Here is a 25288-nt window from a genome sequence, read left to right on the forward strand (position 1 = left end):
CCCACTTCATCCCAGTTCCCCTCCAGTTCATCCCAATTCCCCCAACTTCATCCCAGTTCTCCCACTTCCATCCCAGTTCCCCCCATTCATCCCATTTCCCCCCTCCCAGTTCTCCCCCTCCATCCCAGTTTCCCCTCCTCCCCTCCCAGTTCCCCCCATCTTCATCCCAGTTCTCCCCAGTTCATCCCAGTTCCCCTCCACTTCATCCCAGTTCTCCCACTTTCATCCCAGTTTCCCCCATTCATCCCAGTTCCCCTCTTCCCTCCCATTACCCCCATTCCTCCCCTTCCCCACGTGGTTTCCCTTCCGGCGCGCCCCGATGACGTCACTGTCTCCGCGCGCTCCCATTGGCCGGGGCGCGGGGGCCGGGAGCGGCTCGGGCCGGGGGGCTCCGCACCGGTCGGGGGGGGGGGCCGGGGGGGCTCTGTACCGGTACGGGCGTGGAGAAGGGGGTAGGGGGGGAGAGGGGGCTGGGGGCTACGGGAACGGGAATGGCGGGGGGGGAGAGGGGGCGTCGCACCGGGCCGGGGGGACCGAGGGCCTCCGTACAGGTATAGGAGGAGTGGGGCGGCGGGTGTGTCTCTATACCGGGAATGGGAGGGGTCGGGGGGGCTCCGTACCGGTATGGAAGGAGCGGGAATGGGGGGGCTGGGCGGGTCCTGGGGACTTGGGGGGGTGTCTCGGGGGGTTGGGGGTCTCGGGGGGTCCCATTACCGGGATTTGGGGGCCCTACAGAGGCTCCGGGGGGAGTGTCTCGGGGGGGGTGGCATCCCATTACCGGGGTTTGGGGGTGTCTTGGGGGTCCCCCATTACCGGGGTTTGGGGGTGTCTCGGGGGGTCCCCCATTACCGGGGTTTAGGGGTGTCTCGGGGGGTCCCCCATTACCGGGGTTTGGGGGGTGTCTGGGGGGGGTCCCCCATTACTGGGGTTTGGGGGTGTCTCGGGGGGGTCCCATTACCGGAGTTTGGGGGGTGTCTCGGGGGGGGCAATCCCATTACTGGGGTTTGGGGGGGGAGGTTCCTAAAACCGACGGATGAAGGTGGGGTCCAGTCCTGGGGTCTGAGCTTCCCCCTCCATCTCCCCCCCACCTCAGCCATGGAAGGGGCCCCCCCCGCGCCCCAGGACCCCCCCCCCGACCCGTTGCCCCCCCCGTCAGCAGCGGGGGGCTGTGGGGGGGCGGGGGGGGGGCTGCTGTCGCTGCCGCTGGAACTGCTGCTGCGAATCTGCGCCTTTTTGGGGGCTCGCGAGGTCCGGGGGGTTCTGCCCCACGTCTGCCGCGCGCTGCGGGACGTCGCCCGCGACGCCGTCGCATGGAGGCTGCGGCTGCAGCGCTGCGCCCGCGGCCCCTTCCCCATCCTGGAAGGTGAGAAATGGGGGGGAAAGGGGGGGCTCTGCTTCCTCTCAGCGCATCAGGGACCCCCAAAACCTTCCCCGAGGGACACTTGTGGACCCCAGACTCTTTTCAGCCCTGGAATGTGGGGAGTGGAGGGGGGATTAGGGGAGAAAAGGGAGGGCTCTGGTTCCTCCTAGCACATCAGGGACCCCCAAAAACCTTCCTCGAGGGACACTTGGGGACCCCAAACCCTCTCAGCACTAGAATGTGGGGAGTTGGGGAAGAGATTGGGGGACACAGGGAGCTCTGGTTCCTCTCAGTGCATCAGGGACCCCCAAAAACCTTCCTCAAAGGACACTTGGGGACCCCAGACTCTTTTCTGCCTGGAGTGTGGGGAGCTGGGGAAGAGATTGGGGGGCACAGGAGGGGCTCTGATTCCTCTCAGCGCATCAGAGACCCCCAAAACCTTCCTCAAGGGACACTTGGGGAGCTCAGACTCCTTTCAGCCCTGGAATGTGGGGAGCTGGGGAAGAGATTGGGGGGTACGGGGGGCTCTGGTTCCTCTCAGTGCATCAGGGACCCCCAAAAACCTTCCTCAAAGGACACTTGGGGACCCCAGACTCCTTTCAGCCCTGGAATCTGGGGTGGAGGGGGGATTAGGGGAGAAAAGGGGGGGGCTTTGGTTCCTCTCAGCACATCAGGGACGCCCAAAACCTCCCCCAAAGGGCCACTTGGAGACCCCCAAACCCTTCCCTGTGTGTTTTCGCCCCATCACTTCCTCAACGCTTCAGTGGCCACAGGGGGGGTTTGGGACCCCCCCCAACAACTTGGGTGCCCCAGATTGACACCCCCACACCCCCCTCCATGAATTTGGGTGTCATCCCCCCTAAATCCCCCCTTCCCCCCCATTTTTGCCCCCATTCCCCCCCTCAGATGAGGGGTTCGACATCTCTGCCGCCTGCGTCGACCTGGAGGAGCACTTGGAGCGCTGGGGGGACGGGGGGGCCCTCATGGAGCACTTCTCTCTCGACGAGGGACACTTCGCCTCCGTCGACTCCGTCCTCCTGCTGCAGGTTTGGGGGTATGGGGGGGTCCCCAGTTTCCCCTTACCCCCCTCTTGCCCCCCTGACCCCTCCATCCTCCCCCGACCCCCCCTTTTTTTCTCCCTCGATGATGACAGCTTCCCTTCCATCCATTCTGCCTTCATTCTGTAGGATTCTGGGGGGTCCCTAGTGCTTTTGGGGGGTCACCAATGCTTTGGGGGGGTCCTCAGTTTCCACTGACCCTCCCTTACCCCCCTGGCCCCCTCCATCCTCCCTTGAGCCCCCCCGTCTCCCCCTGACACCCCCTTTTTTTCTCCTTAGATGATGACAGCTTCCCTTCCATCCCTTCTGCCTTCATTCTGCAGAACTCTGGGGGCTCCGCAGCGCTTTGGGGGGGGTCCCCAACTCCCCTAACCCCCCCCTTTTTCTCTTTTAGGGGGGTACCCTTTGCATTTCGGGTGCTCGTGACCGCAACGTCAACCTGTGGGACCTGCGAGAGCTGGGACGGGCGCCGGGGAAGGTCCTGGTGAAGGCGTTGGGCACCGAACGCAACGGAACCCACAAAGTATGGGGGTCACAGCCTTTATCCCTTCATCCCCGCCCCCCCTTTTTTTTGGGGGGGTACCGGGATGGTTTTTAGAGCGTTAGGGGGTCTCCTGGCAGGGTTGGGTTTGGTGTTTGGCGTCCCGCGATAACAACGTCTGCTCGGGGTCGTGGGACAGTACCGTGAAGCTCTGGGATCTCGCGGCCGAGGGGCAGCAGATCGGGGAGATCAGGTAACGGGGGGGCCCAAAGGGAGTTTTGGGGGGGTCCCCAGGGGAAGGTTGGGGCCCCCAGAGGGAGTTAAGGGGTTCCGGGATGGGTTTGAAGGTCCTAGAGTGGATTGGAGGAGTCCCAAATGGGTTTGGGGGTGCCAAGGCTGGTTTGGGGGTCTTGGGGTGGATTTGAGGGTGCCCCGAGGCTGCTTTGGGGGTTCCAGGTGGGGAGTTGAAGGTTCCCAGGGTGGATTTGGGGGTGCCCTAGGCTGGGTTTGGAGGTGCCAGGGTGGGTTTAGGCATCTCAGAGCTGGTTTAGGGGGTCTTAGACTGGGTTTGGGGGATCCCAAGGCAGGACTGTGGCCCCAGGAAGGGTTTGGGGGTCCCAGATGGGTTTGGGGGGGCTTAGGGGTGCTCCAAAGCTGCTTTGGAGGTCCTAGGTGGGGAGTTGAAGGTTCCCAGGGTGGATTTGGGGGTGCCCTAGGCTGAGTTTGGGGGTCCCAGGGTGCCTTTTGGCATCTCAGGACTGGTTTGGGGGTCCTAGGCTGGGTTTGGGGGATCCCAGGGCAGGACTGTGTGGCCCCAGGGAGGGTTTGGGGGTCCCAGATAGGTTTGGGGTTCCCAAGGCTGGTTTGGGGGTCCTGAGAAGGGCTTAGGGGTGCTCCAAAGCTGCTTTGGAGGTCCCAGGTGGGGAGTTGAATGTTCCCAGGATGGATGTGGGGGTCCTAGGGAGGATTTAGGGGTTCCCAGGGTGGGTTTTGGGGTCTCAGGAGTGGTTTAGGGGGTCCTAGACTGGGTTTGGGGGGTGCAGGGTGGGTTTTGGCATCTCAGGGCTGGTTTTAGTGGGTCTTAGATTGCACTTTGGGGGTGCAGAGTGGATTTTGAAGGGATCCCAGGATTTAGGGGTGCCCTAGGCTGGGATTGGGGTTCCCAGGGCTGGTTTGGGGGGGTCCTAGGCTGCGTTTAAGAGCTCCCAGGGTGGGTTTTGGCATCTCAGGACTGGTTTGGGGTTCTAGGCTGGGTTTGGGGGATCCCAGGTGAGGAATTGAAGGTTCCCGGGATGGATTTGGGGGGCCTAGGGAGGGTTTAGGGGTTCCCAGGGTGGGTTTTGGGGGGTCTTAGGCTGCGTTTAAGAGCTCCCAGGGTGGGTTTTGGCATCTCAGGGCTGGTTTAGGGGGTCTTAGACTGGATTTTGAGGGTGCAGAGTGGATTTTGAAGGGATCCCAGGATTTAGGGGTGCCCTAGGCTGGGATTGGGGTTCCCAGAGTGGGTTTTGGGGCATCCTAGGCTGCGTTTAAGAGGTCCCAGGGTGGGTTTTGGCATCTCAGGGCTGGTTTAGGGGGTCTTAGACTGGATTTTGAGGGTGCAGAGTGGATTTTGAAGGGATCCCAGGATTTAGGGGTGCCCTAGGCTGGGATTGGGGTTCCCAGGGTGGGTTTTGGGGTGTCCTAGGCTGCGTTTAAGAGCTCCCACGGTGGGTTTTGGCATCTCAGGGCTGGTTTAAGGGGTCTTAGACTGGATTTTGAGGGTGCTGGGTGGGTTTTGAAGGGATCCCAGGATTTAGGGGTGCCTTAGGCTGGGATTGGGGTTCCCAGGGCTCATTTTGGGGGGGTCCCCCACCCCCTTTTTCTCCCACCCAGGGAAAAAGCAGCCGTTCTTTGCCTCTCGTACCGCCCCGACGTCCTCATCACGGGCACCTACGACAAAACCATCACCATTTACGATCCTCGAGGTGGGTCCGCAGGGGGAGGTCGAGGCTCGCTGGATTTTGGGGGACCCCCTCCCCTCAACTCTCGGTGACCCCTTTAATCTCTTTCAGCCGCGCAGACGTTAGTCCGAAGCTACAAACCCCACGCGAACGCCGTTCTGGCGTTGGCGGCGGACGAACGTCTCATCGTGTCGGGAAGCGAGGATCGAACTCTCGTCGTCTACGACCGCCGCGCAGACGGTGTCCTGCAGCGCCTGCAGGTGCCCAGCGCGGGGGGACCCCAAAACTTGGAGGGGGGGGGGCTCCCCCCAAAAACAAATAGGGTGGACAGAGGCTCCTCCGGTAAAACTGAGGGCTCCCCAAAACCCAGGCTGAAATGGGGGCTCCCCCTGAAACTGAGGGCTCTCCAAAACCCAGAGGGGAATGGGGGCTCCCCCAAAACTAGAGTGGGGGCTCCCTAAAATCCAGGGTGAAATGGGGACTCCCCCTGAAACTGAGGGCTCCCCAAAACCCAGAGGGGAATGGGGGCTCCCCCAAAACTAGAGTGGGGGCTCCCTAAAATCCAGGGTGAAATGGGGACTCCCTCTGAAACTGAGGGCTCTCCAAAACCCAGGAGGGAATGGGGGCCCCCTGAAACCCAGGGTGAAATGGGGGCTCCCCCCAAAACTGAGGGCTCCCCAAAACCCAGGAGGGAATGGGGGCTCCCTGAAATCCAGAGTGAAATGGGGGTTCCCCCCAAAACTGAGGGCTCCCTAAAATCCAGGGTGAAATGGGGACTCCCCCCAAAACTGAGGGCTCCCCAAAACCCAGAGGGGAATGGGGGCTCCCCCAAAACCCAGGCTGGGAGCTCCCCCAAACCCAAGCAGGAGGATGGGGGGGCTTCTCCCAAAATGAAGACAGACAGAGGGCCCCCCAAAACCGGACTGGGTGCTCCCCAAAACCCAAGTGGGAGAACAGGGGCTCCCCAAAATCGGGTCCGGGGCTCCCCCTGGGATGGGATCAAGGAGTTGGGGTCCCTTTTTCCCCATTTCCCCTCCGCCCAGCCCTGGGTCCTGCTTTGCCCCCCCAAAACCCTGTGCCCCCCGTTTTTTCCCCCCTTTCCTCAGCTGGAGAGTTATCTCTTGGCTATGTCGTACCGGGGGGGGCACCTCTGGGCCGGCGACAACCACGGCCGCGTCTGCGTCTTCGCCAACAGCGCCGGAACCTTCCAACCCGCCCGGGTGAGAAATTGGGGGGGGGAAAGATGGGTTTGGGGGGTCCTAAGATGGGTTTGAGGGGTCCTGGGGTGGAATTAGGGGGTCCCAAGATGGGTTTCACGGATCCTGGGAAGGGTTTGGGGGTCCCAAGATGGGTTTCACGGATCCTGGGAAGGGTTTGGGGGGTCCCAAGATGGGTTTGAGGGGTCCTGGGGAGGGTTTGGGGGGTCCCAAGACAGGTTTGAGGGGTCCTGGGGTGGAATTGGGGGGTCTCAAGATGGGTTTGAGGGGTCCTGGGGTGGAATTCAGGGGTCCCAAGATGGGTTTGAGGGATCCTGGGGTGGTTTTGGGGGTCCCAAGGGGATTTGGGGGGTCCCAAGATGGGTTTGAGGGGTCCCAAGATGGGTTTGAGGGATCCTGGGGTGGTTTTGGGGGTCCCAAGGGGATTTGGGGGGTCCCAAGATGGGTTTGGATGTCCCAAGATGGGTTTGAGGGATCCTAGGGAGGGTTTGGGGGGGTCCAAAGATGGGTTTGAGGGATCCTGGGGTGGGTTTGGGGGTCCTGGAGTGGGTTTGGGGGTCCCAAGATGGGTTTGGGGATCCTGGGGAGGGTTTGGGGGATCCAAAGATGGGTTTGAGGGATCCGGGGGAGGGTTTGGGGGGGTCCCAAGATGGGTTTGAGGGGTCCTGGGGTGGGTTTGGGGGGGTCCCAAGGGGATTTGGGGGGTCCCAAGGGGATTTGGGGGTCGCAAGATGGGTTTGAGAGTCCTGGGGAGGGTTTGGGGGGTCCTGGGGTTTGAGGGGGGGGCAGAGAGTGAGGATTTGGGGTACCCCCCACCCCCTGACACCCCATTTTTTCCTTCCCCCCCCCCCCAGATGTTCGATGTGGGGCACCGACTGCACATCACGGGGCTGTGGCACTCTCTGGGGTCCCTCTACAGCACCTCCACCGACCGCAGCCTACGGGTGGGGGCACCCCCAAAACGGGGGGGGCGCCGGGATAGAGGGGGGCACCCCCAAAACGGGGGGGGGAAACAGGAATGGGGGGGCAAAATGGGGGGGGGGCAAAATGGGGGGAGGTACAAGAGTTGGGGGGGGAGCACCGGGATGGGGGGGCACCCCCAAAACTGGGGGGGGGCACAAGAATTGAAGGGGGGGGTGAAATAGGGGGGCAGACAAGGATGGGGGGGCCAAAATGGGGGGGGGGGGCACACGGGGATTGGGGGGGGGTGCTGGGATGAGGGGGGGCAGACAGGGATTGGGGGGCAAAATGGGGGGGACACACCCAGAATGGGGGGGTCACCGGGATGAGGGGGGGCACATTTGGCATTGGGGGGGGTCCACACTGAGCTGGGGGGGGTCATACTGGGATGGAGGGACCCCTATTGATTGGGGGGGGGTCTTTTTTGGGCTGGGGGGGGCCCTGTTGGATTGGGGGGGTGTACACTGGGCTGGGGGTGGGGCTCCCATTGATTGGGGGGGGTCCCACCAGTCTGGAAGGTTCTATGTTGGGGGAGAGGGGGGTGTCTCTCTGCTGACCCACTGTGGGGGGGTACGGGGGGGGCTCAGCAGATCCACGTCCCCACGGACCCCCCCCGGACCATCTGCTCGTGGACACACGATGACGTCCTCAATGGGGTGAGAACTTTTTGCCCCCCCTTAGCCCCCCCTTTTTGCCCCCCCCCCTTTTTGCCACCCTTTTCCCCATCACCCCCCTTTTTGCCCCCATCACCCCACTTTTTGCCCCCCATCACCCCCCTTTTGCCTCCCACCCCCTTTTTACCCCATCACCCCCCCTTTTTACCCCATCACCCCCCCTTTTTTGCCACCTATCACCCCCTTTTTGTCCCCCACGCCCCACTTTTACCCCCATCACCCCCCATTTTTACCCCCTTTATCCCCCTTTTTCCCATCACCCCCCTTTTTGCCCCATACCCCCATTTGCCCCCTCCATCACTCCCCCCTTTTGCCCCATCACCCCCTTTTTACCCCATCACCCCCCATTTTTACCCCCTTTATCCCCCTTTTTCCCATCACCCCCCTTTTTGCCCCATACCCCCTTTTTGCCCCCTCCATCACTCCCCCCTTTTGCCCCATCACCCCCTTTTTACCCCATCACCCCCCTTTTTGCCCCATCTCCCCCTTTTTGCCTCATCACCCCCCTTTTTACCCCCCTCTTTTTGCCCCCCTCACCCCCTTTTTGCCCCTCCCAGGTCAGCGTGGAGGGCGATGTGGTGGCCGCGGCCTCGGGGGGACTCTCAGTCGAGATTTGGCGCCTCCGGACCTGATGTGACCCCCGGGGGGGGTCCCCCCAAATTCCTCTCCCTCCTCCCCCCCGCCCCTTTCATCCTGGGCCCCCCCCGGCAGGGCCGGGACCTGCTGCGTGTTTGTGGTATTAAAAGGGTTGGATTGGAGTGGGGAATGGTGTCTTGTTTCGTTTTAGGGTGAAATTGGGCGGTTTTGGGGCGCTGAGGAGGGATTTGGGGTCACACACACTCCACCTCAGCTGAATTGAGCGCTTTCTCTTATGGGTCTCTATTGTCCCTCCGGGGCCACCGTCACTGAGTCAAGATGGCGGCGGTGGGGGTGGGACAAGATGGCGGCTGTAGAGCACAAGGGGCGGGCTAAGATGGCGGCTGTACGGCACAAGGGGCGGGCTAAGATGGCCTCTCTGCGGCACAAGGGGCGGGCTAAGATGGCGTCTGTACGGCACAAGGGGCGGGCTAAGATGGCGGCTGTAGGGCACAAGGGGCGGGCTAAGATGGCGGTCGTACGGCACAAGGGGCGGGCTAAGATGGCGGCTGTAGGGCACAAGGGGCGGGCTAAGATGGCGGCTGTAGGGCACAAGGGGCGGGCTAAGATGGCGGCTGTACGGCACAAGGGGCGGGCTAAGATGGCGGCTGTAGGGCACAAGGGGCGGGCTAAGATGGCGGTCGTACGGCACAAGGGGCGGGCTAAGATGGCGGTCGTACGGCACAAGGGGCGGACTAAGATGGCGGCTGTAGGGCACAAGGGGCGGGCTAAGATGGCGGCTGTACGGCACAAGGGGCGGACTAAGATGGCGGCTGTAGGGCACAAGGGGCGGGCTAAGATGGCGGCTGTACGGCACAAGGGGCGGGCTAAGATGGCGGCTGTACGGCACAAGGGGCGGGCTAAGATGGCGGCTGTAGGGCACAAGGGGCGGGCCAAGATGGCGTCTGTAGGGCACAAGGGGCGGACTAAGATGGCGGCTGTAGGGCACAAGGGGCGGGCTAAGATGGCGGCTGTAGGGCACAAGGGGCGGGCTAAGATGGCGGCTGTACGGCACAAGGGGCGGGCTAAGATGGCGGCTGTAGGGCACAAGGGGCGGGCCAAGATGGCGTCTGTAGGGCACAAGGGGCGGGCTAAGATGGCGGCTGTACGGCACAAGGGGCGGGCCAAGATGGCGGCTGTAGGGCACAAGGGGCGGGCTAAGATGGCGGCTGTAGGGCACAAGGGGCGGGCCAAGATGGCGTCTGTGCGGCACAAGGGGCGGGCCAAGATGGCGTCTGTAGGGCACAAGGGGCGGGCTAAGATGGCGGCTGTACGGCACAAGGGGCGGACTAAGATGGCGGCTGTACGGCACAAGGGGCGGGCTAAGATGGCGTCTGTACGGCACAAGGGGCGGGCTAAGATGGCGGCTGTACGGCACAAGGGGCGGGCTAAGATGGCGGCTGTACGGCACAAGGGGCGGGCTAAGATGGCGGCTGTAGGGCACAAGGGGCGGGCTAAGATGGCGGCTGTACGGCACAAGGGGCGGGCTAAGATGGCGGCGCTCAGCAGCGTGTCCCGCTGAGGCGATGGCGGCCCCCGGGCCGGTACCCGGTGAGGCGCTGCGGGCTGTGCTGCAGCCCAGCGCTCCGCTGCCCGCCGAGAGCCTCCCCGTACGCGGCTTCGACTTCTCGACGGGTCCCGACCTCGAGGCGCTGCTCCGCTCCTACCGCACCACCGGCTTCCAGGCCACCAGCTTCGCCCAGGCCGTGGCCGAGATCCAGCGCATGGTGGGGGGGGAACTGGGGGGACTGGGGGGGAACTGGGGGGACTGGGGGGGGGAGCAGAGGGGACTGAAAGGATTGGGGGGGCCAGGAGAACTGGGGGGAATTGGGGGTAACTGGAGGGACTGGGGGGGGCAGGGAAATTGGGGGGACTGGGAGGACTGGAGTTGGGGCAAGGGGGCACTGGGAGAACTGGAGGGACTGGGAGGACTGGGGAGGGGCCAGAGGAATTCGGGGGGCCTGGGGGGGAGCAGGAGAGCTGGGGGAGATGGGGGGGAATTGGGGGGAACTGGAGGGACTGGGAGGATGAGGGGGGCAGGGGAATTTGGGGGGTTAGGGGGGAACTGGGGGGAACTGGAGGGACTGGGAGGACTGGGGTGGGGGGGCAGAGGGGGACTGGGGGGGACCAGAAGAACTGGGGGGGTTGGGGAGGACTGGGAGGGCTCAAGAGAACTGGGGGGGACTGGAGAAACTGGGGGGGACCAAGAGAACTGGGGGGACTGGGAGGACTGGGAGGGGGGCAGAGGGTTTGGGGGGGGAACTGGAGGGACTGGGGGAGTTGAGAAGACGGGGGGGCATGGGGGGGGCTCAGGGGAATTGGGAGGAACTGGAGGAAACTGGGAGGACCGATGGGGGTTCAGAGAGCCTGGGGGGGGGTGAACTGGGGGGCTCGGGGCGATACTGGGAGCACTGGTTGGTGCTGATCCCCCCCTTCGGCCGCAGATCACGGCGAAGCTGGAGCCGCTGAGCGCAGAGGAGCGGGCGCGGGCGGCACTGGGGGGGTCCCGGCCCCCCTCGGGCTGCACCATCTTCTTGGGGTTCACCTCCAACCTGGTCAGCTCGGGCGTGAGGGAGAGCATCCGCTACCTGGTGCAGCACAACATGGTGAGGAGGGGGGGCCAGGGCCAGTCTGGGGGGGGCTTGGGAACAGTTTGGGGGGTCCCCAGGCCAGTATGGGGGTCTTGGGAACAGTTTGGGGGGGGTCCCCAGGCCAGTATGGGGGTCTTGGGAACAGTTTGGGGGGTCCCCAGGCCAGTATGGGGGTCTTGGGAACAGTTTGGGGGGGTCCCAGGCCAGTATGGGGGTCTTGGGAACAGTTTGGGGGGGGTCCCAGGCCAGTATGGGGGTCTTGGGAACAGTTTGGGGGGTCCCCAGGCCAGTATGGGGGTCTTGGGAACAGTTTGGGGGGTCCCCAGGCCAGTATGGGGGTCTTGGGAACAGTTTGGGGGGGTCCCAGGCCAGTATGGGGGTCTTGGGAACAGTTTGGGGGGGTCCCAGGCCAGTATGGGGGTCTTGGGAACAGTTTGGGGGGTCCCCAGGCCAGTATGGGGGTCTTGGGAACAGTTTGGGGGGTCCCCAGGCCAGTATGGGGGTCTTGGGAACAGTTTGGGGGATCCGAAGGCCAGTATGGGGGTCTTGGGAACAGTTTGGGGGGTCCCAGGGCCAGTATGGGGGTCTTGGGAACAGTTTGGGGGGTCCCCAGGCCAGTATGGGGGTCTTGGGAACAGTTTGGGGGGGTCCCCAGGCCAGTATGGGGGTCTTGGGAACAGTTTGGGGGATCCCAGGCCAATTTGAGGCTCTTGGGAAGAGTTTGGGAGGGGGTCCTCGGGCCACTTTGGGGGTCCTGGGGGTGGTTAGAGTGGGTCCCAAATGTCCCCCCTGAATGCCGTGGGGTCCCCCGTGTACCCCCCCCTCATGCCGTGGGGTCCCCCATGTCCCCCCTGATGCCATGGGGTCCCCACTGTCCCCCCTGATGCCGTGGGGTCCCCCACTGTCCCCCCTGATGCCATGGGGTCCCCACTGTCCCCCCTGAATGCCATGGGGTTCCCACTGTCCCCCCTCATGCCATGGGGTCCCTGCTGTCTGCCCCTGTCCCCCACCATACTGTGGGGTTCCCCCTGATGCTATGGGGTTCCCACGGTCCCCCGTGTCCCCCCCCATGCCGTGAGGTCCCCCGTGTCCCCCCTGATGCCGTGGGGTCCCCACTGTCCCCCCCCATGCCATGGGGTCCCCACTGTCCCCCCCGATGCCGTGGGGTCCCCCATGTCCCCCCTCATGCCATGGGGTCCCCGCTGTCTGCCCCTGTCCCCCACCATACTGTGGGGTTCCCCCTGATGCTATGGGGTTCCCACGGTCCCCCGTGCCCCCCCCGATGCCGTGGGGTCCCCGATGTCACCCCGCGGTGGCTCCGGCCGCGCAGGTGGACGTGCTGGTGACGACGGCCGGAGGGGTCGAAGAGGATCTGATCAAGTGTTTGGCGCCCACCTACATCGGCGACTTCAGCCTCCGCGGCCGCGACCTGCGCCAGCGCGGCATCAACCGGTACGTGAGGGGGGGCCAGGGGTTTTGGGGTCCCCCCCGAGGTCCCCCCGGCTCAGCCCGTGTCCCCCCTCCCCAGAATCGGGAACCTCTTGGTGCCCAACGACAACTACTGCAAGTTCGAGGATTGGCTGATGCCCATCTTGGAGCGGATGGTGGATGAGCAGGAGACGCAGGTTTGGGGGCGCAGTCTTCGGTGCCCCCCAAATTGGGGGGTGGGGGGAGAGCCCGGACCCCCTAGGGCCCCAAATCAAGTGGGTTTGGGGGTCCCCCCGCCTCGTTTCAGGGGGGTTGGAGCCCTGGGTTACCTCCAGCTGAAGGGGTTTGGGGGTCTCCGCACCCCCAGTTCCCCCTGTTGCACCCCCAGTTCTGCCCAGTGCATCCCAGTTTCCCCCAGGGTACCTCCAGTTCCGCCCAGGGCACCCCTAGTTCCCCCCAGGGCACTCCCAGTTCAACCCAGTGCACTCCCAGTTCTGCCCAGTGCATCCCAGTTCAACCCAGGGCACACCCAGTTCTGCCCAGTGCATCCCAGTTTCCCCCAGAGTACTTCCAGTTCCCCCCAGGGCACCCCCAGTTCCGCCCAGGGCACCCCCAGTTCCACCCAGTGCACCCCCAGTTCAACCCAGTGCACTCCCAGTTCTGCCCAGTGCATCCCAGTTCCCCTCAGGGCACCCCCAGTTCCGCCCAGTGCATCCCAGTTCAACCCAGGGCACTCCCCGTTCCCCACAGTGCATCCCAGTTCTGCTCAGTGCACCCCCAGTTCTGCCCAGTGCATCCCAGTTCAACCCAGGGCACTCCCAGTTCAATCCAGTGCGTCCCAGTTCCCCCGTCGTTCCGGCAGGGCGTGAAGTGGACGCCGTCCAGGATGGTGGCGCGTCTCGGCCGGGAGATCAACGACCCCGACTCCATCTGCTACTGGGCCCAGAAGGTGGGGGACCGTCCCCTCGTCACCGTCCCCTCACCACCATCCGTGTCCCCTCATTCTCGTCACCCTCCTCTTATCACCATTCCTGTCCCCTCATCTTCATCACCGTCACCATCCCCTCATCCCCATCTCCACCATCCCTTCGTCCCTGTCCCCTCATCGCCATACCGTCCCCTCATCACCACGTCCTCGTCCCCCTCGTCACTGTCCCGGGTCCCATTGTCACCACGTCCCCGTCCCCCTCATCACTGCATCCCCGTTCCCTCATCCCCGTCCCCTCATCACCATCCCTGTCCCCTCATCCCCGTCCCCTCGTCACTCTCCCCGTCCCTTCATCCCTGTCTTCTCATCACCATCCCCTCGTCACTGTCCCCATCTCTTCATCCCCGTCCCCTCGTCCCCCGTCCCCATCCCCTCGTCCCCTTGTCCCCATCTCTTTGTCCCCATCCTCTTGTCCCCTTCCCCTTGTCGCCATCCCCTCATCCCCATCCCCTTGTCCCCTTGTCCCCGTCTCCTTGTCCCCATCCCCTTGTGTCCCTGTCCCCTTCTCCCCCGTCCCCATCCCCTTCTCCCCTCGTCCCCATCCCCTCGTCCCCCCGTCGCCGTCCCGTGGTCACGGTGACCGTCCCCTCCCCAGAACCGGATCCCGGTGCTGAGTCCGGCGCTCACCGACGGTTCTTTGGGCGATATGATCTTCTTCCACTCCTACAAACGCCCGGGATTGGTCCTCGACATCGTGGACGGTCAGTTTGGGGCCCCCCCAAAACACCGGGAACCCCCAAATGCCCGCATGTCCCCTCTGTCCCCCCCGAGTGCCGGGGTCAGCGCTGGGTGCCGGAATCCATCCCAGATGTTGGGGTCCCCTCTGCATTCTGGGTGTCCCCCCCAAATACCAGGGTCCCCTCTGCATCCTGGGTGTCCCCCAAATACCAGGGTCCCCTCTGCATCCTGGGTGTCCCCCCCAAATACCGGGGTCCCCTCTGCATCCTGGGTGTCCCCCCCAAATGCCAGGGTCCCTTCTGCATCCTGGGTGTCCCCCCCAAATACCAGGGTCCCTTCTGCATCCTGGGTGTCCCCCCCAAAATACCGGGGTTCCCTCTGCATTCTGGGTGTCCCCCCCAAATACCGGGGTTCCCTCTGCATCCTGGGTGTCCCCCCAAAATACCGGGGTCCCCTCTGCATCCTGGGTGTCCCCCCCAAATACCGGGGTCCCCTCTGCATCCTGGGTGTCCCCTCCATATACCGAGTTCCCCTCTGAATCCCGTGTGTCCCCCATGGATCCTGGGGTCCCCCATGGATCCCGTGTGTCCCCCATGGACCCTGGGGGTCCCCTCTGGATCCTGGCCCCCCCCAATGCCGGGGTCCCCCCGTTTCTTCCCGCAGACCTGCGCCTCATCAACACTCAGGCTATTTTCGCCCGCAAGACGGGGATGATCATCCTTGGCGGAGGGCTCGTCAAGCACCACATCGCCAACGCCAACCTCATGGTGAGGGTTGGGGGGACACCGGGGGGGGGACGTGGGGCACCCCACGGCGCGGGGCGCTCACCCCACACCAACCCCACAGCGCAACGGGGCCGATTTCTCCGTCTACGTCAACACGGCGCAAGAGTTCGATGGCTCCGACTCGGGCGCGAGGCCGGATGAGGCCGTGTCCTGGGGAAAGATCCGCATGGACGCCACCCCCGTCAAGGTTTGGGGGGATTGAGAGGGAAATTGGGGATCCTGGAAGGGAATGAGGGGAGAATTGGGGGCCCTGAGGGGGATTTAGAGAGGAATTGGGGGTCTTTGGGAGGGATTTGGAGAGGAATTTGAGACCTTGGGATGGGAATTGGGGGCCCCTCGGTGGGAGTTGGGGGCTCTGGAGGGGGATTTAGAGAGGAATTGGGGTCGTTGGGAGGGGAATTGGGGACCCCTTGGTGGAAATTGGGGAGAAATTGGGGATTGGAAGGGAATTAGGGGAGAATTGGGGGCCCTGGCGGGGGATTTTGAGAGGAATTGGGGGTCCTTGGTGGGAGTTGGGGGGAAATTGGGGATTGGAAGGGAATTAGGAGAGAATTGGGGGTCCTGGGGGGGGGGATTTAGAGAGGAATTGGGGGTCTTTGGGAGGGATTTGGAGAGGAATTGGAGACTTTGGGATGGGAATTGGGGGCCCCTCGGCGGGAGTTGGGGTGAAATTGGGGATTGGAAGGGTATTAAGGGAGAATTGGGGGTCTTTGGGGGGGATTTGGAGAGGAATTGGGGTCGTTGGGATGGGAATTGGGGACCCCTTGGTGGAAATTGGGGATTGGAAGGGAATTAGGGGAGAATTGGGGGTCCTGGGGGGGGATTTAGAGAGGAATTGGGGGTCTTTGGGAGGGATTTGGAGAGGAATTGGAGACCTTGGGATGGGAATTGGGGGCCTCGCAGCGGGAGTTGGGGTGAAATTGGGGATTGGAAGGGAATTAGGGGAGAATTGGAGGCCCTGAGGGGGATTTAGAGAGGAATTGGGGTCGTTGGGATGGGAATTGGGGACCCCTTGGTGGAAATTGGGGAGAAATTGGGGATTGGAAGGGAATGAGGGGAGAATTGGGGGCCCTGAGGGGGATTTAGAGAGGAATTGGGGGTCCTTGGTGGGAGTTGGGGTGAAATTGGGGATTGGAAGGGAATGAGGGGAGAATTATGGGGCGTGGGGTGGGAATTTAGAGAGGAATTGGGGTCTGGGTTGGGAATTGGAGGTCTTGGGGTGGGAGTTGGGGGGAAATTGGGGGTTGGAAGGGAATTTGGGGCCTCAGAGTGGGATTTAGGGACACGAGGGAGGATTTCGGGGGGGTTTGGGGGACCATGGAGAGGATTTGGAGAGGATTTGGGGGCTCTGGAGAGAATCGAGAGCCCTATGTGGTTGTGGGGGGGGTGTTGGATTTGGGGGCTCCCCCCTCACCCCCTCTTCTGACTCAGATTTACGCCGACGCCTCCCTGGTTTTCCCGCTGCTGGTGGCCGAGACGTTCGCCCGGAGCGCGGCCGCGTTCCCCTCGGAGATACCGGGAGACTGAGCCGCAGCGGAATGAGGGGGTCCCTTTTTTTGGGGGGGGGGGGGGAATCCCCTTATTTTATAGGGGCCCCCCCCGATGCCTCTATGGGGTTTCCCGCCTGGATCTCGACGCCGGCAGAGCCCGAGAGCGAGCGGAATGGCTTCCCAAGATGGGATTTGGGGGAGCTGGGACCCCCCTGTTGCCGTCCATCTGTCCTCTGTGTCCCCCCCCGTGTCCTTTTGTCCCCCCACATCCATCCGTGTCCCCCCCATATCCGTCTGTCCCTCCATCCCGTATTTATTTGCGCTCTCCCAATAAATCTTCGCCGTTCCTTCTCACTGTGAGTTTATTCCTTCGGGTCAGGGGGGGCGCCCTGAGCCCCAAACCACCCTCCCCCCTATTTTTTAGGGGTGTCCCCCCCCCGCCATCCATCTCAGCTATCGCCGTCCCCCTCCTCGGGTTGGAAGCTCTCCTCGCGCCAGAGTTGGACGCAGCCTTCGGAAGCGGCGAGGAGACACGGCAGCGCCGGGTGGAAGGCGAGAGACTGAACGACGCCGTTGCCCACCGGAAGACGGAGAGACAGCGAACCCTGAGGGGGGGACACAAAGGGTGTTGGGGACCCCCCCGGCGCACCCCAAGATGGGCTACAGGGACACGTTTCTTCCCAAGGATGGGATTGAGGAGTTGGGGTCCTCTCAAAGGTGGAATGGAGGAGTTGGGGGTCCTCCCATGGGATGGAATCAAGGAGTTGGGGTCCCTGTTTCCCCCCAAAAGATGGGATTGAGGAATTGGGGTCCCCCCTCTGGGATGGAATGGAGGAGTTGGGGTCCCCGTTTCCACCCCAAGAATGGGATTGAGGAGTTGGGGGTCCCCTCAAAGGTGGAATGGAGGAGTTGGGGTTCTCCCATGGGATGGAATGAAGGAGTTGAGGGTCTCCATTTCCACCCCAAGAATGGGATTGAGGAGTTGGGGGTCCCCTCAGAGGTGGAATGGAGGAGTTGGGGTCCCCGTTTTCACCCCAAGAACGGGAAGGGAGGAGTTGGGGTCCCCGTTTCCACCCCAAGAATGGGATTGAGGAGTTGAGGGTCCCCTCAGAGGTGGAAGGAAGGAGTTGGGGTTCCCGTTTCCACCCCAAGAACGGGAATGGAGGAGTTGGGGTCCCCTCAGAGGTGGAATGGAGGAGTTGGGGATGGGATCGAGGAGTTGGGGTTCCCATTTTCCCCCTCTCAAGGATGGGATTGAGGAGTTGGGGTCCCCCTCTGGGATGGAATCAAGGAGTTGGGGTCCCAGTTTCCACCCCAAGAATGGGAATGGAGGAGTTGGGGACTCCTCAGAGGTGGAATGGAGGAGTTGGGGTTCCCCCTGGGATGGAATCAAGGAGTTGGGGTCCCCCCCCCCAAGAATGGGATCAAGGAGTTGGGGTCCCCCTGTGAGATGGGATTGAGGGGTCGGCGTTCCACCCCCCTCCTCCTGTGTCCCTGACCCCCCCCAAATCCCTCCCCTTGAGCTCCCAAACCCCCAATTCCCCCCACCCAGAGACCCCTGAACCCCCAAATCCCCCCACTCCCCCCAATCCCCCCTTCCTTGTGCCTCTACACCCCCAAATTCCCCCCAACACTCAAAGTTCCCCCACTCAGAGCCCTCTGACCCCCAAATTCCCCTCCTTCTGTGTCCCTGACCCCCCAAATCTCCCCCTTTTGAGCTCCCAAACCCCCAGATCCCCCCACCCAGAGACCCCCTGAACCCCCAAATCCCCCCCAGACCTCCACCAGGTCCCACAAGTAGACGTATCCATCCTCGGAGGCGCAGCCAACGTGCGTGTCGCGTTCGCTCAAGACGCAATCCAGGCGGTAAACGCTGCTGCGGTGACCCCGATATCTACCGGGGGTGGGAGGAGGGGGGTCCCCAATGAGGCAGAGACACCCCAAAACCCTTTTAGTAGCCACAGGGAAGGAATTAGTAGCCCAAACTCACTCGCCCAACAGTTCGCCCGTCTCCTTATCCAAGAGACGCAACGTTGAGTCCAAACTGGCGGCCAAAGCGCTTTGACCGTCTTTGCTGAAACAAACGCTGGTGATGGGACCTGAGGGGGTGCAAGAAAATTTGGGGGGGCCCCCTGGCACCCCCATCCTCCCCCCTCAACATAGACACCCCCCCAAAAAAAGCACAGGGGAACCCCCACCACTCACTGCCGATGTAGTCGCAATGGAGTTGCCCCGCGCGGAGGTCGTAGCGGCGAACGCGGCCGTCGACGGAGCTGAAGGACGGGGAGGGGGACCCCAAGTTTTTTTTTGGGGTGCGGAGGGGGGGTGTCATTAATATAGGGGGGTACAATCGTCCTCTCCTCCTCTCTGCGCCCCAAAACGTGTCCCTTTGGGTGCTCGAGGGCCCCCAAAGCAGCCGCGTGTCCCCCCGCAAAGTGCATCAATGTCCCCCTCAAACCCAGACTGGGACCCCCAAATGTGTCCCTGTCCCCCCCAAATGTATCTCTGTCCCCCCCTAAACCCATCCCTGTCCCCCCAAATGTATCCCTATCCCCCCAAACCCATCCCTGTCCCCCCAAATGTGTCCCTGTCCCCCCCTAAACCCATCCGTGTACCCCTAAATGTGTCCCTGTCCCCCCCAAACCCATCCCTGTACCCCCAAACGTATCCCTGTCCCCCCTAAACCAATCCCTGTCCCCCCCCAAATGTGTCCCTGTCCCTCCCAAAATCCATCCCTGTACCCCCAAATGTCTCCCTGTCCCCCCAAAACCCATCCCTGTACCCCTAAATGTGTCCCTGTCCCCCCAAACCCACCCTGTCCCCCCAAATGTGTCCCTGTACGCCCTAAACCCATCCTTGTACCCCCAAATGTGTCCCTGTCCCCCCCAAACCCATCCCTGTCCCCCCAAACGTATCCCTGTCCCCCCTAAACCAATCCCTGTCCCCCCAAATGTGTCCCTGTCCCCCCAAAACCCATCCCTGTCCCCCCAAAACCCATCCCTGTACCCCTAAATGTGTCCCTGTCCCCCCCTAAACCCATCCGTGTACCCCTAAATGTGTCCCTGTCCCCCCCAAACCCATCCCTGTCCCTCCAAATGTGTCCCTGTCCCCCCCAAACCCATCTCTGTCCCCCCAAAACCCATCCCTGTACCCCTAAATGTGTCCCTGTCCCCCCAAACCCATCCCTGTCCCCCCCAATGTGTCCCTATCCCCCCCAAACCCATCCCTGTCCCCCCCTAAACCCATCCCTGTCCCCCCAAATGTGTCCCTGTTCCCCCCAAACCCATCCCTGTCCCCCCAAAATCCCGTCCCTCACCCCGTAAGAATCTCGTGGTCGGATACTTTGACGCTGGAAATTCCGTCCTTGGCTTCATCCAAGACCTGAACGGGATCGGGGCGACGCGAGCGGCAGTCCCAGCACCGCACCGTGCAGTCGATGGAGCCTGAGGGGGGGAATTTGGGGGTTCAGGGGGGAGAATTGGGGGTGCCCGGTGGGGAAAAGGGGCAAAAAGGGGGGGAAAAAGGGGAGATAAAGGGTATTGGGGGCTCTGGTTGGGGGGAATTGGGGGTCTGGGAGCTCGAGGAGGGAGATTTGGGGGGTCAGGGGCACAGGAGGGGGGATTTGGGGGGTCAGGGGCACAGGAGGGGGAGAATTTGGGGGGTCAGGGGGCTCCGAGTGGGAGGACGTGGGGAGTTGGGGGGAATTTGGGGGTGTAGGGGCAGCAGGAGGGGGGATTTGGGGGGTCATAGGGGCTCTGGGTGGGGGGAATTGGGGTTTGGGATGAATTTGGGGGTGTAGGGACACCAGGAGGGGAGATTTGGGGGGTCAGGGGCACAGGAGGGGGAGAATTTGGGGGGTCAGGGGGCTCTGAGTGGGAGGACATGGGGAGTTGGGGGGGAATTTGGGGGTGTAGGGGCAGCAGGAGGGGGGATTTGGGGGGTCATGGGGGCTCTGGGTGGGGGGAACTGGGGGTTGGGATGAATTTGGGGGTGTAGGGACACCAGGAGGAGGGGAATTTGGGGGTTTGGGAGCTCTAAGGGGGGAGATTTGGGGGGTTCAGAGGCAGCAGGAGGGGGAGATTTGGGGGTTGGGGGCTCTGGGTGGAGAGATTTGGGGAGTCAGGGGTCTCTGAGTGGGGGGAATTTGGGGTTTGGGAGCTCAAGGGAAGGGATTTGGGGGGTCAAGGGCAGCAGGAGGGGGCAGTTTGGGGGGTCAGGGGGCTCTAAGTGGGGGGACTTGGGGGAATTTGGGGGTGTAGGGGTAAGCAGGAGGGGGGATTTGGGGGTTGGGGGCTCTGGGTGGGGGGATTTGGGGGTTTGGGAGCTCGAGGTGGGGAGACTTGGGGGTCAGGGGCACAGGAGGGGGAGATTGGGGGTGGGGGGCTCTGGGTGGGGGGATTTGGGGGTGCCCAGGGGGAAAAAGGGGGTGTCGGGGGGTACCGAACTCGTACCGGACACGATGACAGTCGCCTCCTCGTTGAATTGGACGCAGTTCACCTTCTGCGGGGACAGCGCTCGCAGGGACCCCAAAATCCCACAGCCCCCCCCGAACCCCAAAATCCCCCCCCAGAGCCCCCAAACCCCAAATCCCCCCACTGAGCTCCCAACACCCCCAAATCCCCCCCTCCCGGTGCCCCTACACCCCTAAATTCCCCTTAAACCCCCAAATCCCCCCACCCAGAGCCCCCTGACCCCCCCAAATCTCCCCCTGTAGATCTCCCAACACCCCCAAACCCCCCCTCCCGGTGCCCCTACACCCCTAAATTCCCCTTAAACCCCCAATTTCCCCCCACCAGAGCCCCCTGACCCCCCAAATTTCCCCCTCTAGAGCTCCCAACGCCCCCAATTCCCCCCACCCAGAGCCCCCTGACCCCCCAAATCTCCCCCTCTAGATCTCCCAACACCCCCAAATCCCCCCTCCCGGTGCCCCTACACCCCTAAATTCCCCCAAACCCCCATTCCCCCCACCCAGAGCCCCCCAACCCCCCAAATCTCCCCCTGTAGAGCTCCCAACACCCCCAAATCCCCCCTCCCAGTGCCTCTACACCCCTAAACTCCCCCCAAACCCCCAATTCCCCCCACCCAGAGCCCCCTGACCCCCCAAATCTCCCCTTGTAGATCTCCCAACACCCCCAAATCCCCCCTCCCGGTGTCCCTACACCCCTAAATTCCCCCCAAACCCCCAATTCCCCCCCCACCCAGAGCCCCCTGACCCCCCAAATCTCTCCCTGTAGATCTCCCAACACCCCCAAATCCCCCCTCCCGGTGCCCCTACACCCCTAAATTCCCCCCAAATCCCCAATTCCCCCCACCCAGAGCCCCCTGACCCCCCAAATCTCTCCCTGTAGATCTCCCAACACCCCCAAATCCCCCCTCCCGGTGCCCCTACACCCCTAAATTGCCCTTAAACCCCCAATTCCCCCCCCTAGAGCCCCCTGACCCCCCAAATCTCCCCCTGTAGATCTCCCAACACCCCCAATTCCCCCCACCCAGAGCCCCCTGACCCCCCAAATCTCCCCCTGTAGAGCTCCCAACACCCCCAAATCCCCCCTCCCGGTGTCCCTACACCCCTAAATTGCCCCTAAACCCCCAAATCCCCCCACCCAGAGCCCCCTGACCCCCCAAATCTCCCCCTGTAGAGCTCCCAACGCCCCCAAATCCCCCCTCCCGGTGCCCCTACACCCCTAAATTGCTCTTAAACCCCCAATTCTCCCCCTCTAGAGCCCCCTGCCCCCCCCAGATCTCCCCTCCAGCTCTCCCAGCCCCCCAAGTGCCCCCCAATTTCTTACCCCCGCGTGGCCACGGTATTTGCGCACCACTTGCCCGGTGGCCACATCCCACAGAGCCACCGTCTTATCGGCCCCACAGGAGCAGAGGTGGCTGTTATCGAAGGAACTGGAGGGGTGCCCATTAGTTGGGGGGGGTCCCCAAAACTGGAAGGGGAGTGGGGTCCCCAAACTGGAAGGGGAGGGGGTCCCCAAGGCCAGGGAGGGGGTCCCAAAGGTTAAAAAGAGGGTCCTCAAGGCTCCAGGGGAGGTCATCAACACCAGGAAGGGGGTCCCCAAGACTGAGGGGGGGGGTCCCCAAGATCAAGGAGGGGTCCCCAAGCTCAAGGAGGGGGTCCCAATGCCAGGTCATGGGGTCCCCAAAACCAGAGGTGGGGGGCGGCAAGATTAAGGAGGGATCTTCAAGATTAAAGAGGGGTCCCCAAGATTAAAGAGGGGTCCCCAAGATCATGAGGGGGTTCCCAATGCCAGGCAATGGGGTCCCCAAAGCCAGAAGTGGTCCCCAAGCTTAAGGAGGGGTTCCCAAGAAACACAGGGGGGTCCCCAATGCCAGAGAGGGGTCCCCAAGATTAAGTGAGGGTCCCCAAGGTCGTGGGGGGGGTTCCCAATGCCAGGCAATGGGGTCCTCAAAGCCAGAGATGGGGGTTCCCAAGGTTAAGGAGGGGTCCCAGAGATGTCCCCAAAGCTGGGGGGGTCCCCAAGGCCCCAGGGAGGTCCCCAAGATTAAGAAGGGGTCCCCAAGGTTAAGGAGGGATCCCCAAGGCCATAGGAGGGGTTCCCAATGCCAGGCAATGGGGTCCCCAAAGCCAGAGATGGGGGGGTTCCCAAGGTTAAGGAGGGGTCCCAGAGGTATCCCCAAAGCTGGGGGGGGTCCCCAAGGCCCCAGGGAGGTCCCCAAGATTAAGAAGGGGTCCCCAAGGTTAAGGAGGGATCCCCAAGGCCATAGGAGGGGTTCCCAATGCCAGGCAATGGGGTCCCCAAAGCCAGAGATGGGGGGTTCCCAGGGTTAAGGAGGGGTCCCAGAGGTATCCCCAAAGCTGGGGGGGTCCCCAAGGCCCCAGGGAGGTCCCCAAGATTAAGAAGGGGTCCCCAAGGTTAAGGAGGGATCCCCAAGGCCATAGGAGGGGTTCCCAATGCCAGGCAATGGGGTCCCCAAAGCCAGAGATGGGGGGTTCCCAAGGTTAAGGAGGGGTCCCAGAGGTATCCCCAAAGCTGGGGGGGTCCCCAAGGCCCCAGGGAGGTCCCCAAGGTTAAGGAGGGGTCCCCAAGGTTAAGGAGGAGTCCCCAAGGCCATGGGGGGGTTCTCAATGCCAGGCAATGGGGTCCCCAAAGCCAGAGATGGGGGTTCCCAAGGTTAAGGAGGGGTCCCAGAGGTATCCCCAAAGCTGGGGGGGGGTCCCCAGGTTGGGGGTCCCTTACCCGGCGGCATCCAGCACCTCGTAGCCGTGGCCCTGGTAGGTGCGGAGCGCGGTGCCGCGGTGCGGGTTCCACAGTTTCAGGCTTTTATCGCTGCCGCACGTCAGGCAGTAATTCCCATCGGCTGCGGAGACCCCCGACAGCCCATCACCCCCCCCTGCACCCCAAAATCCACCCAGAGACCCCCCCCAATCCACCCATCCAGGGATCCCAAACTCCCAAATCCCACCCAGAGCCAACAGCCCCCCCAAATCCCCCACCCAGAGCCCCCAAACCCCCAAATCCCCTCCAGAGACCCCAAATCCCCTCCAGAGCCCCCAAACCCCTAAATCGCCCCCACTCAGAGACTCCCAAACCCATTAAATCCCGGTTCCCATTACCCCTCCGCTCCCATTCCCCCCCCCCATTCCCCTCCATTCCCATTACCCCCCGTTCACCCCCATTACCATTCCCCCCGGTCCCGTTACCCCCCCGGTCCCGTTCCCCCCAGTTTCCGTTCCCCCCCATTCCCATTACTACCCCCCCCGGTTCCCTTTCCCCCCATTCCCATTCCCCTCCATTCCCATTAACCCCCCGTTCACCCCCATTCCCATTCCCCCTCGGTTCCCGTTCCCCGCGGTTCCCGTTCCCCCCTCGTTCCCCCCCCGGTTCCCGTTCCCTCCCCGGTTCCCGTTCCCCCCCCCCGGTTCCCGTTCCCGTTCCCCCCCCCTCTCCTGTCCCCTCCCCGGTTCCCGTTCCCCCTCCCCCGGTTCCCGTTCCCCCCCCTCGGTTCCCGTTCCCCCCTCCCCGGTTCCTGTTCCCTCTCCCTCCCCGGTTCCCGTTCCCGTTCCCCTCCCCGGTTCCCGTTCCCCCCCGTTCCCGTTCCCCCCTCGGTTCCCGTTCCCCTCCTCGGTTCCCGTTCCCCCCCGTTCCCGTTCCCCCCTCGGTTCCCGTTCCCCCCTCGGTTCCCGTTCCCCTCCTCGGTTCCCGTTCCCCCCCGTTCCCGTTCCCCTCCTCGGTTCCCGTTCCCCCCCGTTCCCGTTCCCCCCTCGGTTCCCGTTCCCCCCTCGGTTCCCGTTCCCCTCCTCGGTTCCCGTTCCCCCCCGTTCCCGTTTTCCCCCTCGGTTCCCGTCCCCCCCCCTCAGTTCCCGTTCCCCCCCGTTCCCGTTCCCCCCTCGGTTCCCGTTCCCCCCTCGGTTCCCGTTTTCCCCCTCGGTTCCCGTTTTCCCCCTCGGTTCCCGTCCCCCCCTCTCGGTTCCCGTTCCCCCCCCCCCCGGTTCCCGTTCCCCCTCCCCGGTTCCCGTTCCCCCCCCCCGTTCCCGTTCCCCCCCCTCGGTTCCCGTTCCCCCCTCGGTTCCCGTTCCCCCCCCCTCGGTTCCCGTTCCCCCCCCCCGTTCCCGTTCCCCCCCCTCGGTTCCCGTTCCCCCCCCGGGTCCCGTTCCCCCCCCCTCGGTTCCCGTTCCCCCCCCCCCTCGGTTCCCGTTCCCGCACCGTTGAACCGCGCCGCCCGCACCGCTCCCTGTGCGCAGCGCAGGGTCCGCACGCGCCGCTGGGGCAGCTCCGGGGGCGCGGGGCGAGGCCGGGGCAGCATCGGCACCGGCACCGGGACGGGACCGCACCGGGACGGGACCGCACCGGGACGGGACCGCACCGGGATGGGGTCCGAGATGAGTCCCGTTCAGGGATGGAGCCGGGATGGGGTCCGGGACCGGCTCGGGGTCCGGGATGAGTCTGGTACCGGGATGGGCTCCGGGATGGGTCTGGGACAGGGATGGGTTCGGGATGGGGACCGGGACGGGGTCAGGAACGGGTCCGGTTCAG

General features: G+C 63.5%; 3 protein-coding genes across 3 annotated transcripts; 2 read left to right on the forward strand and 1 right to left on the reverse strand.

Moving 5' to 3' along the window:
* Positions 1-364: 364 nt before the first annotated feature.
* Positions 365-8388, forward strand: FBXW9 (F-box and WD repeat domain containing 9). Its single transcript, XM_054051857.1, has 11 exons — positions 365-399; positions 1094-1363; positions 2267-2406; positions 2813-2941; positions 3040-3152; positions 4772-4863; positions 4951-5099; positions 5946-6059; positions 6911-7000; positions 7607-7672; positions 8248-8388. The coding sequence occupies exons 2-11, from the start codon at positions 1096-1098 to the stop codon at positions 8320-8322; spliced, it is 1236 nt and encodes a 411-aa protein (XP_053907832.1). The 5' UTR covers positions 365-399; positions 1094-1095; the 3' UTR covers positions 8323-8388.
* A 1390-nt stretch (positions 8389-9778) lies between these two features.
* DHPS (deoxyhypusine synthase) lies at positions 9779-16572 on the forward strand. Its single transcript, XM_054051853.1, has 9 exons — positions 9779-10053; positions 10771-10932; positions 12248-12369; positions 12446-12542; positions 13208-13294; positions 13929-14034; positions 14675-14778; positions 14858-14983; positions 16228-16572. Exons 1-9 carry the CDS (start codon positions 9853-9855, stop codon positions 16321-16323), a joined length of 1101 nt encoding a protein of 366 aa, XP_053907828.1. The 5' UTR covers positions 9779-9852; the 3' UTR covers positions 16324-16572.
* Positions 16573-16731: 159 nt separating this feature from the next.
* Positions 16732-25191, reverse strand: WDR83 (WD repeat domain 83). The gene is made up of 9 exons (XM_054051848.1): positions 24959-25191; positions 23492-23612; positions 22076-22181; positions 20738-20786; positions 19603-19729; positions 18492-18559; positions 18277-18385; positions 18066-18180; positions 16732-16891 (listed from the first exon to the last, which is right to left on the reverse strand). The coding sequence occupies exons 1-9, from the start codon at positions 25056-25058 to the stop codon at positions 16736-16738; spliced, it is 951 nt and encodes a 316-aa protein (XP_053907823.1). The 5' UTR covers positions 25059-25191; the 3' UTR covers positions 16732-16735.
* Between the last annotated feature and the right edge of the window lie 97 nt (positions 25192-25288).

The sequence above is a fragment of the Cuculus canorus genome, chromosome 30, assembly GCF_017976375.1.
Source record: "Cuculus canorus isolate bCucCan1 chromosome 30, bCucCan1.pri, whole genome shotgun sequence".
Taxonomy (NCBI): domain Eukaryota; kingdom Metazoa; phylum Chordata; class Aves; order Cuculiformes; family Cuculidae; genus Cuculus; species Cuculus canorus.

Bases quoted from the DNA above. Each gene is read 5' to 3' on its own strand.
- FBXW9 (XM_054051857.1), top strand. From the start codon at position 1,096: ATGGAAGGGGCCCCCCCCGCGCCCCAGGACCCCCCCCCCGACCCGTTG. The intron at 2,407-2,812 runs GTTTGGGGGTAT...TTTCTCTTTTAG, and splicing joins ACTCCGTCCTCCTGCTGCAG to GGGGGTACCCTTTGCATTTC. The intron at 6,060-6,910 runs GTGAGAAATTGG...CCCCCCCCCCAG, and splicing joins GAACCTTCCAACCCGCCCGG to ATGTTCGATGTGGGGCACCG.
- DHPS (XM_054051853.1), top strand. From the start codon at position 9,853: ATGGCGGCCCCCGGGCCGGTACCCGGTGAGGCGCTGCGGGCTGTGCTG. The intron at 12,370-12,445 runs GTACGTGAGGGG...CCCCCTCCCCAG, and splicing joins CGCCAGCGCGGCATCAACCG to AATCGGGAACCTCTTGGTGC. The intron at 14,779-14,857 runs GTGAGGGTTGGG...CCAACCCCACAG, and splicing joins TCGCCAACGCCAACCTCATG to CGCAACGGGGCCGATTTCTC.
- WDR83 (XM_054051848.1), bottom strand. From the start codon at position 25,058: ATGCTGCCCCGGCCTCGCCCCGCGCCCCCGGAGCTGCCCCAGCGGCGC. The intron at 23,613-24,958 runs GTGCGGGAACGG...GGGTCTCCGCAG, and splicing joins GCGGGCGGCGCGGTTCAACG to CCGATGGGAATTACTGCCTG. The intron at 19,730-20,737 runs GTACGAGTTCGG...TCCCCCCCTCAG, and splicing joins GGCGACTGTCATCGTGTCCG to GCTCCATCGACTGCACGGTG.